At 40.6% G+C, this 15,673-nt stretch overlaps 1 protein-coding gene across 2 annotated transcripts in view; it reads left to right on the top strand.

Moving 5' to 3' along the window:
- STIM2 (stromal interaction molecule 2) overlaps nt 1-15,673 on the top strand; it is a 153,348-nt gene that overhangs the window by 73,358 nt on the left and 64,317 nt on the right. For both annotated transcript variants that reach the window (XM_042855410.2, XM_005300296.4), the window contains exon 2: nt 2,239-2,369. In XM_042855410.2, the coding sequence (XP_042711344.2) occupies nt 2,239-2,369 (131 nt within the window). The remainder of the gene's footprint in view (nt 1-2,238; nt 2,370-15,673) is intronic.

Here is a 15,673-nt window from a genome sequence, read left to right as displayed (position 1 = left end):
GTGTTTTACTTGTTTTTGTTCAAGTGGAGTTTTCCACAAGCATGTGCACTTCCTCCTATATGTTTTGGTGCCTAGATAATGCAGTGATGGGTGCATTTAAATGTATGGAATATTAACTACCAGGTGATACAGTTATCCACAAAGGATCTAGTACAATACACCTAGCTAATAAATGGCCAATTGCTATGAGACGAGGGTTTTTTTTTTTTTTAAGAACCGGGTCTGTTGGTATGGCTTCATTCAGGCATTTGAATCTCTGTCCCTTTCCCTACACCTGACACAAGGAGAGCAGAGTACCCTGTACCTTCAAAACGAAGCAGTGACAGGGAAAACCAAAATGTATGATTTTTAAACTGGAGTTTTTCCTCCACAACAAGTTACTATTTCTGAAATGACTGTACAGGGCTACCAAGTGTTGTACACAAGGTGTGGCTTGAGTTTTCTCCCTGACATGCCCCTGTCTTGTTTTCTTTTATTGCAGCCCTTTTGGAATAGCCTACATCCAGTAGGGCTATGGATATTTAGCAGGCTTTCCTGTTCACTTAACCTTTTGTGGACACCAGGACCTGATGTGAAGCCATAACTGCAGAATTAAACTTAGTTACTTCTCTTCCTTCTTCTCCTCCTCCTTTCTCCTTACTGCCCTGCTGGCGGGCAGAAAAATGGGTAAGAAAGAGGAGGCACTGGCTGTTGCAGTGATCTACCTAAGGGTGGGGGAGAGAAGGAAAAGGTGGTAAGTGTACTTGAGGAAGAAAGGAGTATTGGAGGAAGGGAAACAAACTACCCTTTTTTTCCCTTCTCTTTTTCCCTCTCCTCCCTACAGGAGTTCACTCATTTCACGTTTTTCCTGCAATAAATGTCATTCAAGAAGTTCCCAAAACTCAGCACCTATGACTATAGGCGTCTACTATGACGGCTTGGATCACAGAAACCCCCTTGGGAGCTGCCACCCGATGTACCAAGACTATCCCTGTTCCTGTTTTCCCTGTTCCAACACAGACCCAGGGTCTGAATCACTTGCCCCGAAGCTGCAAGTTTACCTGAAAACAGCTCACAGAAGTGTGCTTGTCTTTAGCACTCAAATGCCCAACTCCCAATGGGGTCTAAACCCAAATAAATCCGTTTTACCCAGCATAAAGCTTATGCAGAGTAAACTCATAAATTGTTCGCCCTCTATAACATTGATAGAGAGATATGCACAGTTGTTTGCTCCCCCAGGTATTAATACATACTCTGAGTAAATTACTAAATAAAAAGTGATTTTATTAAATACAGACAGTAGGATTTAAGTGGTTCTAAGTAGTAACAGACAGAACAAAGTAAGTCACCAAGTAAAATAAAATAAAATGCGCAAATCTATGTCTAATCAAACTAAATACAGATAAGTTCCTCACCAGTTCCAGAATGCTCCCTTTTACAGGCTAATCTCCTTTTAGCTTGGGTCCAGCAATCACTCACACCCCCTATAGTTACTGTCTTTTGTTCCAGTTCCCTTCAAGTATCCTGAGGGGGCGGAGAGGTTGGTTCCTTAGCCAGCTGAAGACAAAATGGAGGGGTCTCCCACGGGTTTAAATAGACTTTCTCTCTTGTGGGTGGAGACCCCCCCTCCTATGCAAAGTCCAGCTCCAAGATGGAGTTTTGGAGTCACCTGGGCAAGTCACATGTCCCTGCATGACTCAGTCTTTACAGGCCGAAGTCATTGTCCACATGGTATCTTGCATGTCTCCAGGAAGACTTCTTATGTGGATTGGAGCATTCCAAGATGCATTGTTCCCCAAGTGTTTCCTGATCAGGTACTTAACCTGGCGAATTCCTTCCTAAAGAAGCTGACCAAATGCCTCACAAAGCTTACTTAGAAACCAAGCAAGCATACAGCCTATATTCTTAACCTCAAGTAGAAAATGATATATATGTACAAATAGGATGAATAGATATAGTAGACCATAACCTTTACGGAGATATGTTACATGGTACAGGCAGCACAAAACATATTCCAGTTATGTCATACATACATTTATAAGCACCCCCCCTCCCGTAAAGCCTTATGGGGTACACTGTCACATCTACAGTCAAGCCACACAGAATTTCTGTATTAAAATGATAAAGGTGTGCATTTAGTTTATTTAAAATTGAAGCAGTAATTCATGCTCTACTTCCCCAAAGAGGGGAAGAGTCACTTTCTTTGTTGGGAATTGACATTTCAAGACCCTAAACTAATGCTTGTTTCTTGTCCTTCAGATACCTGTAGTTCATTGAGTCCTCCATGCTTTACGGAGGAGGACCGATTCAGTCTGGAAGCTCTCCGCACGATCCACAAGCAAATGGATGATGACAAAGATGGTGGTATTGAAGTAGATGAAAGCGATGAGGTAGGTGGAGGCCTCAATTCTTTCCATTTGATGTGTTTTTGTCTCAATTTAAAATACACTGGAAATAGTGCCTTTGAAATAAAACTTCTCAGTGACGTGGTTTGAAAATGAAGCCTTGTTTCTAGAGTTGTCTATCGAGGATTGTCATCCTTTATATTGGCACACTATAAAGGAAGTAAAAGGAACAGTAACATTGTCCATATAATGTTAGGCATGAGGATGGGGAAAAAATCATGTTAGGCAAATGGTCTCAATCCTGCTTGCGGTGAAGTCAATGGGAGTTGGCTGGGCCCCAAAATGGTAAAAACAAATCTTATTTTTATGTTTCTAAATTGTTGTTGATGCATAGAAACTTATAAAGGACACTCAAGTATTTTCCTTTCCTGTCTACCCCACTTACTTCCTCATGGAGTGAATCTCAGGAAGTAAAGAATTCTACTCTCCTGCTCATCTAAGGTCAATTCCAGTTGCTTCCTCTTGTGGAACGATGTCTTACCCCTTGCATAGAGAAGTCTGAGAAGATGTCACATTTCCTCTTCTTAACACCAAATTCCCAATGTGTCTTTGCTTCCATGTTTGTGTATGGGTAGGAAAGAAGCCACTCTTGCTTCATGTCAGGCTACTAAGGCCTGATCATAGTGGACCCAAGCAGTTCCTTGTCCATATCACCCTCCGTTCCTCTGAGCCTGCAAGGGCTTGATGGCTTGAGAGTCCAACGTCGGAACAGACTTGACGAACCCCTATAATAGGGTTTCTGCCTCTGGGCCTCCTCCACTTCTCGGTTGGTAGAATTTTATCTGGGATGTTACAAGCCACAATGGCCCCAGCAGTCTGTAGACCAGAGCTACCGTTAACATCTGCATTACAAATGAAGTCATTCCACTTTATGCCCATCTTAACTAGCAACCCTGTATTCCTTTCCTTAACTCTTGAGGACATAATTGCCCATGATAATTATTTAAGTTTAAAATGATACAATTTAAAATTAATAAATTTAATTTTTGAAATGTTTCTTGATTCATATGAGTGTGTAAGGAATATCCTGGTACCTGAATCCAGGACTTTCATTTCACAAAGGCATGGAGTACAATGGAAGGAATAGTCTATTTTGTACCATTATATGTAGCCAAAGTTTCCTTTTTTATATTATAATATGCATTTAATTATATTATAATGTGTTGGTCTGTAACCAGAACATTAGTGGCATACTGAGACTTCTAAAATACAATCTAATACTGTTGGGATTCATTCCTGACTTCCATTGTTCTTGTGAGATGTAAAGCTGCAGAAAATACTGAAATATTTGTTGGTCGGAAAACGGCAGAATCTTCTGCATCATAGATAATCAAGTGAACCGTCCTTGGAACCAATGGAGAATTTTCAATGTTCGAAGATTCATAAATTCAAAGAATTTTCCATAGAAGTGTCAAACCAAACCACAGCAGTTGCTCTGTTATATATGTTGTTGGAATGATGGGGGAAGAAAATTCACATGAAGTCTCCCCAGAACTATGCATGATAAAGAAACAGTGCATGATGGTCCTGATAGATGGGGTATGGGAATGTGAAGTGAAACACTCTACATAGAAGTGAAACTTGCTATACACCAAGTGCTATCACCTACACAGAGCAAGCTGAACATGCATTTTTTTCCTTTTTATTTCAGTAATCTAAGATGTTACTTGTAACTATAGTAAGGGCAGAACAGAGAGTCTTATTTTTAACCATTTTTGTGTGTGAACATGAGACTGGGTAAAATACACCTGTGCAAATATTTACTAGCACAACCAGTTTTTTCTGCGAGATGTTAACATGTTGACCAGAAAATCAGGAAAAAGCTGTTTGTAAAATAATATGTACAAGGAAGTTTAATCAAAATTGTAACAAGGTAAATAAAAATAACATATAGATTAGTGGATTTGTTTGTGGCAGTGAGAAGCTGTAAAATCTGGTCAACTGCTCCCAGCTTAATTTATAGAAATGTTTATAGTTTTTGAACTTTAATTATTCATTTGACCCCACTGAAATTGCAGTTGATTGCATGTTTGAAATCCTACCAAATTCACGGTCCATTTTCGTCAATTTCACGGTCATAGGATTTTTAAAATCGTCAATTTCATGATTTCAGCTATTTAAATCTGAAATTTCACAGTGTAGTAATTTTAGGTAGGAGTTGTGGGAGAGAGGGGTCACAAGGTTATTGGGGGGGGGGGGGGTTGCTGTACTGCTATCCTTACTTCTGCACTGCTGGCGGCAGCACCGCTGCCTTCGGAGCTGGGCAGCTGGAGAGTGGTGGCTGCTGGCCGGTAGCCCAGCTCTGAAGGCAGCGCCACTGTTAGCAGCAGTGCAGAAGTAAGGATGGCATGGTGTGGTATTGCCACCCTTAACTTCTGCGCTGCTACTAGCGGGCACTGCCTTCAGAGGCGGGTGCTTGGCTAACAGCAGCTATTCTCCAGCCACCCAGGGTACAGGGTAAAAGCACACAAAAGACCAGATTTCATGGTCTGTGATGCATTTTTCATGGCTGTGAATTTGGTAGGGCCCTAGTCATAAGCCTTTTCTCTTTAACACTTCCTGTTGTGCGGAAACATATGTACTGATGTTTGTAGAACATAGCTACGTCAGAGCTATATTTGGTTGAAAGCTGCCAGGCTGTCCACAAGGGATTTGACTAAACAGCAGAATGATAGATTATATTCTGGTTCATGCTGCATGGTTTCTGCTTACAAAAAAGCCTCCTCAAAGGGCAATCAGTGTGTCTTATTTTGTTATGACATACAGTAGCTTTTTATCAGGAAGTGGAAAATTTAATACTGAATAGTAATTTTCTGCTATTTCATGTTGCATGGTAATCAGAGAAATTAACAAAGTTAGTTTTTCACCAAGAAAACATTGTCACTTAAAAAATAAATAGGGTTTGAATTGGGTTATTTTTAAGGGAGGGAAGGTGAAAGCGTTTAAAGTAGAAGGGTTGTTATTAATACTATATTTTCTTTCTAACTTGCAGAAACAGGCCTGTATTTAAAAAGAACACTTTCAGTAAGGATTCCAGGGCTTCAGATTACCTGTCTGAAGACCATGTATTACTCTTTATCTCCTGCTTTCACACTTTCTGCTGTAGTTGTTTGCTTTTCTTTATGTACACCAAGTCTCACTTGTGCGATATCACTGTAGGGAACATTCCTGTATTCAAGTATCAGAGGGGTAGCCGTGTTAGTCTGAATCTGTAAAAAGCAACAGAGGGTCCTGTGGCACCTTTGAGACTAACAGAAGTACTGGGAGCATAAGCTTTCGTGGGTAAGAACCTCACTTCTTCAGATGCAAGACTTGCATCTGAAGAAGTGAGGTTCTTACCCACGAAAGCTTATGCTCCCAGTACTTCTGTTAGTCTCAAAGGTGCCACAGGACCCTCTGTTGCTTTATACTGGGAAATTAACTGTTACACCATACATAGCTTAAAACTTTCCAACATTTCTAGTATAAACCTTATTTTTCAGGTATTATTCACAATTTAACCCTAACATTTGTAATAGGAAGAAATTTAGCATAAACCCTTCTGTGTGTGTGTGGGGGGGGATCACCATTATCTACGCACGGAGGGCTGTTATGTAGGCAGTCAGACTAAGTGATCATATAGTCCGTTCTAGCCTTAAAAGACTCTGAAATTTCTAATACCTTTCTAGTATTCGCTCAATATTTTGAACTCTTGTCTGAGTAACTGTTTCTGTGTTTGAATCCTCTTTCAGTGCATGTCATCATGCTACTGAAGAATCACGCTGAATTTTGCTGGTTATAAAATGGTAGCAGGGATATGTGGTTCTTCCCACATCTGGTGAATAAAGACTTCTGTAATAATATAGAAGTGCATGGTGCTTAACAAACACAGAAAGTAAGTTTTTTGGGGGCATGTTAAAATGAGAGCGGGGAAGATAACGATACAGGGGGTGGGTAGGAGAAAGGAAGGATATGGGAGAGGACAATATGAGTATGCAGTCACTTGGGCTGGCTAATGTGTACTTCCTGTCTGTGCTCTAGAGACATATCAGATGTAGCTTTAGTATTTTTTGTTTTTCCTGTTAAATCTGTTAGCCAATTAGTGTTGTTTGCACTCTGTCTCTTTAAAGATATGAGCTGTGAAAAGAAACTTAAAGGAGAGGTTGATGCTTAGTGGATAGAGTTGATAAGGTGGGTCCAGCCATAGAGTGCAACAGATTTTGCACCTCAAAGAGCATGTCTGTTACCTCGTATTGTATACCTTTGTTTATGATGGAGAGGCACAATCAGTAAGAGACACATGGATTTGCTATTTTGCATATTGTTTAATTTTCCTTTTCTTGGCTTCTCAAGAAGCTCTGTATAGAAATGTTCCATCAGTATCTAAGTAATCTCTTAATGGAATCTTGAATTCCATCAGTCAATCAAGAATGTTGATAGCTGGTTCTTGATTTTTTTTTTTTTTTTAATTCCAAAACCTTTAATTTTAAGAAAAACTCTTGGCACTACCATACAAAAGTGTGTGCCTCTAGTCACACTGAGTACTGTTCTATGTAGGAACTTCAGTTAAATCACTTAATTCAGTGATTTGGTTTGATTCTTCCAAATGTACTTCAATAATAATTTAAAATAAACCTCTTTGAATTAGGATCGCTTTTAAAACGTATGTATAGCTTTTGTAGCATGTGAGACTTGGGTGCTAAACAATGTGAGTGTCCCCCTTTAACCAAGACTTTTATCTGAGTAGTAATAGTTGTTGATAGGCACTGCCACAAATTAAACATTAAACTGACAACTGCAACTAGATTTGGGCTCTTTTCGCTAAGTGCTATACGGACAAAACAATAAATGACAGGCACTGTCCCAAAGAGCTTATGATCTAAGACAAGATTTAACAAGTAGTTGAGGCAAACAGTGGCGGGGGAGGTGAGAGAGATGTGGTAATATAATAGAATGTGCAGATACTTAGCCAGTCAGTAGTAGCAATCCCAACTCTCCACTTGCCTATCAGGTTATGTTTTACAGACTGAAGAGGTGAGTTTTGATTACTGACTTGAAGGATGACAAGGTGGTGGCTTATGGATTTTGACCGGGAGCTTTTCTCTGTTTAAAGAGACAGTTTGAAAGAAAGCACAAAAGTGTTTGTCAGAGAAATGGAAAATTGGATGACCAGCACTGGACAGAGCATAGATGGGAGCTGACCTTACAGAAGATAATACTTGGGGTAGGTAAGGTGGGGCTAAATTGTGAAAATAAGAGAAATTGGTGTTAGAAGGGGAGCCAATGGAAGGTCTTAGAAGTCAGTGATTAACCAACAAGATTGTTAGCAGCATTTTGAATGTTACTTGAAGGGTGTGACTCAGGGTTGTAGACATTGACCTCAGAGGAAGTGCTTTGCAGTAGGCAAGGCACAAGTTGATCAGGACTTGGGCAAGAGTTTTGGCAGTTCGGACAGAGAAAGAAGGTTTTATTTTGGAGATGTTGTGTAGAAGAAAGTGGCAAGATTTTAACACTATCAGGGGAAGGGGGAGCCAAAGGAGAGGGCCAGGCCAAAGATGACGCCAACATTACTGGCTTGAATAACAGGGAGGATAGTTGTGTTGTCTACCGTGACAGTCAAATGGGGGAAAGTAGGTGGCCTTAGGAGGAAAGAACAGGGCCGAAATTGGGCTCTTGATAAGTTCAGTTGATGGCTGGACAACCATGAGGGGATATCAGTACAACAGGCTGAGAGTGTAGTTGAGATGGAGGGAGACTAGTCCAGAGTAGATGGGCAGTTTTGAGTAATCAGCATACAGATGGTATTCAAGCCCGTGTTTGAAACTGAGATTGCCCATGGTAGGATATGAAAGGAGAAAAAGAGGGGGCAGCGGATAGATCCCTGAAGGGGAAATCCTCACAGAGAGAGTGGGAGGAAGACCAATGAAATGAGACAACTGAAACGTGGGAGGAGAGACAGGAGAGGACGGAATCATAAAAGACCAGAGATGAGGGGATTTTGAGAGTACGGTCGACATGTCAAATGTAGACAATAGGTCAAGCAGGATGAGGATGGAGTACTGGCTAAAATATTTGGTCAGGATGAAATCACTGGAGAACTTGATGAGAGCTGCTCATTGAGAGGTATAGTGGGTGGAAGCCAGATTGGAGGGTGTTCTATAATGGAATTAGAAAAGATATTGAAGGGCATGGATTGATAGGAATTCTCTGATATGAATATGTCAAGTAAATGTAAGAATAAAGTGTATAAGAGCATGATTAGGCCAGTCATGACATATGGGTTGGAGAGCAGGCCAGTGAGAGAGGGAGAAGAGCTACTACTTCACACTGCTGAAGAGAACCTAAGTGAGACGAGAGCTGATAATCTACACAATGAAATGGCATGAGCCGTGATGGAGGTAGCTCCCATCACAGAAGAGCTGAGGGAATAGCTCGGTCATGTGAGATGACCAGATGTGTGCTATGTTGGTCAGAGAGTATAGAAGAGCTAGTAGCCACAGGACAAAGACCCTGGGAGGAAGACCTAGAAAAAGGAGGTTTGAGATGCTGAAGGTGGACATGAAGGAGATTGATGTTAGCTTGGAAGATGCACTTTACAAGAACACTTGGAGACGAAGAACAAGAACTGCCAACCCTGATTGATGAGACAAGGCGAAGGTAAAGACAATGACTGAAAGGCATGGATTGCAGAATCCATTCCAGGACAATGTCAAGAGCTAATGTGGGCACTCATAAAATAAAAAACAGCCTTGTGTGCAAGAAAACTTGCCCTCGTTTATCACTACAGAAAAGTTAAAAAATTGCTACAAGAGAAGTGACAACAGTTGGTTCAGGGTAAGAAAATTAACAAGGTCCAGTACCAAGAAGTTAAATGTGAAACCATTGCAACCCATGTGATGTGGAAGAAGTTTGCTTCCGTTCCTTTCATACCGTTGCGAGACAATGCAAGGTCGAGAGAGCCCCAGATTTTACCACTGTTTGCACATGGGGGACACTTACATGGGCAGGTGTAATATCTTACAGACGGAGTTGCTGGCATGTGGGTTCACTCTGGGGGAACAGTCTCCAAACTGCACAGTATGGTGGATGTTGATAAAGTATAAACTGCCAGTGGTAGTGATAAGTAGTGTGTGGTTACTGAAGAATACCACTTCTGGTATAGACCCAGGAAATGTTGTTTTAATTGGTCTATGTCCTGTTCCACACCTACATTTCCAGAAAGATGCTTTAAAAGCAGAGCAAGCTTATAATGTGTGTAGCCCTGGTGGGCTATACTGGAGAAGGTGAGCATCCCCTTCCTGCCACAGTTTGTACTTGGAGCCTAATATTAATGGTGGTTCAGATAATAACAACTGATTATCTGAACTACTGATTACCACTACTGTGGTCTTTGGAATGTGTTGCTGGGTAAGTAAACTTTAAAAAGAAAACACACAAAAATATAATGTAAATAAAACAAGTGTGTGTATGTATAAAGCAACAAAGAGTCCTGTGGCACCTTACAGACTAACAGATGTATTGGAGCATAAGCTTTTGTGGGTGAATACCCACTTCATCAGACGCATGTAATGGAAATTTCCAGAGGCAGGTATAAATATGCAGGCGAGAATCAGTCTGGAGATAACGAGGTTAGTTCTATCTGGGAGGGTGAGGCCCTCTTCTAGCAGTTGAGGTATGAGCTCCAAGGGAGGAGAAACTGCTTTTGTAGTTGGCTAGCCATTCACAGTCTTTGTTTAATCCTGATCTGATGGTGTCAAATTTGCAAATGAACTGAAGCTCAGCAGTTTCTCTTTGAAGTCTGGTCCTGAAGTTTTTTTGCTGCAGGATGGCTACCTTAAAATCTGCTATTGTGTGGCCAGGAAGGTTGAAGTGTTCTACAGGCTTTTGTATATTGCCATTCCTAATATCTGACTTGTGTCCATTTATCCTTTTACGTAGGGACTGTCCAGTTTGGCCGATGTACATAGCAGAGGGGCATTGTTGGCACATTATGGAGTATATAACATTGGTGGACGTGCAGGTGAATGAACCGGTGATGATGTAGCTGATCTGGTTAGGTCCTGTGATGGTGTTGCTGGTGTAGATATGTGAGCAGAGTTGGCATTGAGGTTTGTTGCATGGATTGGTTCCTGAGTTAGAGTTGTTATGGTGCGTTGTGTGGTTGCTGGTGAGAATATGCTTAAGGTTGGCGGGTCCTCTGTGGGCGAGGACTGGCCTGCCTCCCAAGGTCTGTGAAAGTGAGGAATCATTGTCCAGGATGGGTTGTAGATCACTGATGATGCGTTGGAGAGGTTTAAGCTGAGGACTGTAGGTGATGGCCAGTGGAGTTCTGTTGGTTTGTTTCTTGGGCTTGTCTTGCAGCAGGAGGCTTCTGGGTACACATCTGGCTCTGTTGATTTGTTTCCTTATTTCCTCATGCGGGTATCGTAGTTTCGAGAATGCTTGGTGAAGATCTTGTAGGTTTTGGTCTCTGTCTGAGGGGCTGGAGCAAATGTGGTTGTACCTCAGCACTTGGCTGTAGACGATGGATCGTGTGGTGTGTCCGGGACGGAAGCTGGAGGCATGAAGGTAGACATAGCGGTCAGTTGGTTTTCGGTATAGGGTGGTGTTAAGGTGGCCATAAATTATTTGTACTGTGGTATCTAGGAAGTGGACCTCCCGTGTAGATTGGTCCAGGCTGAGGTTGATGGTGGGGTGGAAGCTGTTGAAGTCATGGTGGAATTCTTCCAGGGTCTCCTTCCCAGGGGTCCAGATGATGAAGATGTCATCAATGTAGTGTAGGTAGAGAAGGGGCATGAGTGGATGAGAGCTGAGGAAGCATTGTTCCAGGTCAGCCATAAAAATGTTGGCATATTGTGGGGCTATGCAGGTGCCCATAGTGGTGTCACTGGTCTGGAGGTATATATTGTCACCAAATTTGAAATAATTGTGTGTGAGGATAAAGTCACAGAGCTCAGCAACAAGTTGTGCTGTGTCATCATCAGGGATACTGTTTCTGACAGCTTGTATTCCATCTGTGTGTGGGATGTTTGTGTAGAGAGCCTCCACATCCATGGTGGCTAGGATGGTGGTTTCTGGAAGATCACCAATGCATTGTAGTTATCTCAGGAAATCAGTGGTGTCACAGAGATAGCTGGGAGTGCTGGTGGCATAGGGTCTGAGTAGAGTCTCCAAATATCCGGATAGTCTTTCAGTGAGAGTGCCAATTCCAGAGATGATGGGGAGTCCAGGATTTCCAGGTTTGTGGATCCTGGCTAGTAGATAGAATAACTCCGGTCGGGGCTCTAAGGGTGTGTTGTTTTGTTCCTGTGTGTCTGTATGTATGTAGATTAAAAAAAAAAATGAAATGTAGGCCTGGCTTGACATGAGTAATTGGAAATGGGTGAGGTCTCATTTCTTGGGGGAGAGGATTAGGGAAGTAAATAGATCAGCAGGCTGGAAACAGACTGCGTGTACTAGCTTAGATAAAATACCCAAGGAACCAAGATAACAATGAAATAGATAAGCCTGGAACATAAAATGAGGTAAAGAATAAGCTGTGCATGGACAGTGCATGCTGTACAAGAATTGATTTCTACAAAGTGACCAAGCCAATCCCAAAATGTGTAGTGCAATTTGTAATCACAATATAATGTGTGAACATATATAAAGGAGGAAGTTTGCTATGTGTGGTACACCCTATACCCACCTGCTATGCTTGAATCGGATTGACTCCGCGTAGCTTTGCTGTATGCCAAATAAAGGAACCTGAGTGATGAGATTGGTGTCAAACTGAGTTCTTGGGGAACCAAGTGGAAGAGGTCTGTGGGGAACCCCAACAGGATGAAGTCTGGGGTTTTGTGGTTGGAGAGTCCAGTTCATGTTCCCTTCTTTGTGTGAGCTGTATAATGTACTGGGTTTTTTTGGTTGTTTACTCTTCCTTGGTAATCTGTTAGTTATAACATTTACCACAACCTAGCTGTTTCTAGTATTTTAGTTAATGAACCTTTAAAATCAGTAATTCTGTTCTCTTTATTGCCATTAAAGAAACAGCATAATTTGTCAGATTGGAGTAGCTCAGTATGGGAGTAGCCTGTCAGTGTATGGAGGCAGGTTTATGATAGGGTTATAGTGGTTAAGTTTATTCCTTACATTAAAACTTCTTAATGAGTCATGAGGGGAAATGGGAAGGTACATGAGGACGTGGGAATTGCCATAACTGGATCATCATTGGGGGGGGGGGGGGGAATAGCTCAGTGGTTTGAGCATTGGCCTGCTAAACCCAGTGTTGTGAGTTCAATCCTTGAGGGGGCCATTTAGGGATCTGGGGCAAAAATCTGGGGATTGGTCCCGCTTTGAGCAGGGGGTTGGACTAGATAACCTCCTGAGGACCCTTCAAACCCTGAGATTCTATGATACCAGAAGTCAGTTTAGTCAACACCAGATGCTTCAGAACTTCCCTAGTAACAAGATTCTAATTCCCAATAGTTAGATTGGTTTAAGACTTGATGTATGAAATTTCATGTCCCTTCCAAAATTTGTTAGCCAGAGTTGTTATAATTTATGCTATTTTTAACCATATAAATGTTCAATCCCTCTTTGAATATTGCTCAGTTCTTAACCACATATGCAACCCAACTGCAAGGCATATACCTTGCAGGGTTGGCTTCTCCTTTCCTCTTTCTAATTGCTCATATGTTGAAAGAATAAAAATTTAGGTAAATGTATTTTGGGTCAATATTTTGATGGTGGTGTTTTTTGGATCTGGGAGGAGCTGCAGTGTTTGATGCTAGCTGAGACTTCATTTTGCATCAGTGGAGGGCCTGATGGGCTATAATTTATAGGACTGCAGATAAAAGATTGCAAAGTTTGGTCAGAAGTTTATTTGAGCTTATTCTAACATGGGAGTTTATTGTAGCTCAGAAACTTTCTTTAGTTTGGAAGTGTGGCATAGGTCAGACTGGGAATTAGCTTAGTTCAGGGCCTAGTTTATCTTTAGGACCCTATTCCACTCTTGAGAAACTTAGTTTGAGTTAGGAGTTCAGCCCAAATTGGGACTAGAACTGGTAGATTTCAGTTAAGGGTTTAAATTACAAGTCTTTCTGTCTTAAAGAGGGATTACCAAGAAGGTGTTTTGTTTCATAAGAAATTTGCCATTGGAATGTGGTAAGTTTAAATTAACATGATTCTTACATGATCTTAACTTTAAATCCCTTATTTTCTATATTTCAGTGGACTCTTCATTTTTTTTTTCTGTTCCCTTTCTCTGCACATCTGACCCAAAGTTCTCATGGTCCAACAATAAAATGATCTAGTGTGTCAATAAAAATTTTTTAAACACAGAATTTTTCTAAAGTGTGGTAGACAGATTTACTTCACTGTTTAAGAGGGGTTAGTATTGTGGCATTAACTTGTTGTGCATAGTTTTTTAACAGGGCTTGTGTTCCATTTTACAGTACAGTGCTTAAGAACATTCTTTTAAAATGTTCACTCCTTGACTTTTAAAAATTAAAATGCATGAATTATTTTCCACCCAATGCAATGAACTCTTTCCACAAATTTACTGCATTGCATTAAAGTGCTGGTGTTTTTTGCTGTAATCATGTTCATGTAAGATTATAAGTCTCTTTTGATGTGCTAAAGTATTAAGATGAAAGAATGACATTCTTTTAAGATTGGACTCTGATCTCTGGATTTTTTTTTTTTTTTTTTTTTTTTTTTGCAAAGTAACCTGCTGCATGTTTTCTGAGAATTTAAGAACTGTAAATGAAAAGATTTTTCATCTCTGCTCTTCAGAAAAGATGTTGTTTGCACTGAACTTCATCATTAGACTTAATGTTTTTGTTTTTTTTTGTTTTCTGTGTGTAATTTCAAACTCATGTCTTTAAGCCCCCCTCTCCTTTCCCCCAGTTTTGTAAGGTATGTTTTATAGGGGTATTTGTAAAACAATTATCTGTGCTACCCATTATGTGTCTCCTGACTTGATTATAAACACTACGGCTTTTGCCCATGACAGGTAAATGCTCCTGATGAAATACCCTGCCAGCTGAGCTTGTTTGTTACAGTCCTGCTTATGTCTGCACTTATGGTTCAGACACTAATGGATTCAAATTGCTGACATTAATAGCTATTGCCTAGTTTACTTAATTCTGATTAATCAGCTAATATACCTATTTCCCCTCATTTTTGACTTGTAATATAAATTTTTGGTTGCATGGAATAGACATTTGGAAATGAAATAATCCTAAGTATTTAAATATTGCTCACAGCTACCGTACACATCAGGTGTTTTGTGGGAGTTGCCTTCTGGATACAAGTTTTTTACATGCCAGTGCATCTCCTTTGAAAGAAGTGCTTTCCTGAGTTTCTCTTTCATCTTCTGCACCAAAAGTTGTGAGGAGCAATTGTGTAGCACTTCCTACTTTCAAAGCCCTGGATAGTGCTACCCAGTGCTGTAACATTAATCAGTATTTGGCATTCCAGTGAAATAGTATTCTTATCCCACTGCTTAAGGCCACACAGCAAGTTGGGGCAGGACTAGAACTTGGATGTTCTGGGCTCTGAACTCCATGTTGTAGTTGAGGTTAAACGTTAGTGGCATTTTTAATTTATGAGAACATTTTTGAGGAAAGTTGTATTTGTGATGCTAATGAGGGAGAGGGAGAGGGCTAGGGCTAGCTCAAGAGGCACTTGGCAGACTGCTACTTACAACATTGTTGGAGTTCAGTGCTACAATGAAACATCCACTTAAAGTTTAACTCAGGTCTCCAGAGGTTGAAAAGTTACAAAGTTACTCCATTATGCTACCTGATCAGAACAGGAGCTTTTATAAATGCTATAAAATTAATTAGTGACCTGGTAACAGTATTTTATGTGGAACAGGCCAGACTTAGAGAAGGAAATTTTGTCTCGGACCATATCCGTGTGGTCTTTCAAAATAATAGGATCTGCACGTTCCTTAAGATATATTTCACACTGTTTTCACAGACATTTACACTTTCTAGTAAAACATCTTGTACTATCTCTAAATATAGTACCTTATTTTAGTATGAGGCATACTTAGAACCAATTCTTTAAAGGGATACTGTAAACACTGACATGCTTTCTAGATGTTACATTTTTATGGGTTTTAGCTTCAGGGTCCAGTGTGCTGTTTCTTTGGTTTTAATATTGAATTTTTTTGTGAGTTGTCAGTTCCTTTTTTTCCCATCTCAACTTCATGATCTTAAAAGGCTCTATCTCTGGTGAGCAATTATATTGGCTAAGATGATGTTTGGTCTGTTAGACCTTACTCTTTTTACCTCCTATTTAGAGTTATTTTCTTAACCTCT

This window comes from Chrysemys picta, chromosome 5, assembly GCF_011386835.1.
Source record: "Chrysemys picta bellii isolate R12L10 chromosome 5, ASM1138683v2, whole genome shotgun sequence".
NCBI classification, from domain to species: domain Eukaryota; kingdom Metazoa; phylum Chordata; order Testudines; family Emydidae; genus Chrysemys; species Chrysemys picta.
The sequence above is the reverse complement of the archived record's forward strand: the minus strand, read 5'-3'. Positions and strand labels throughout refer to the sequence as shown.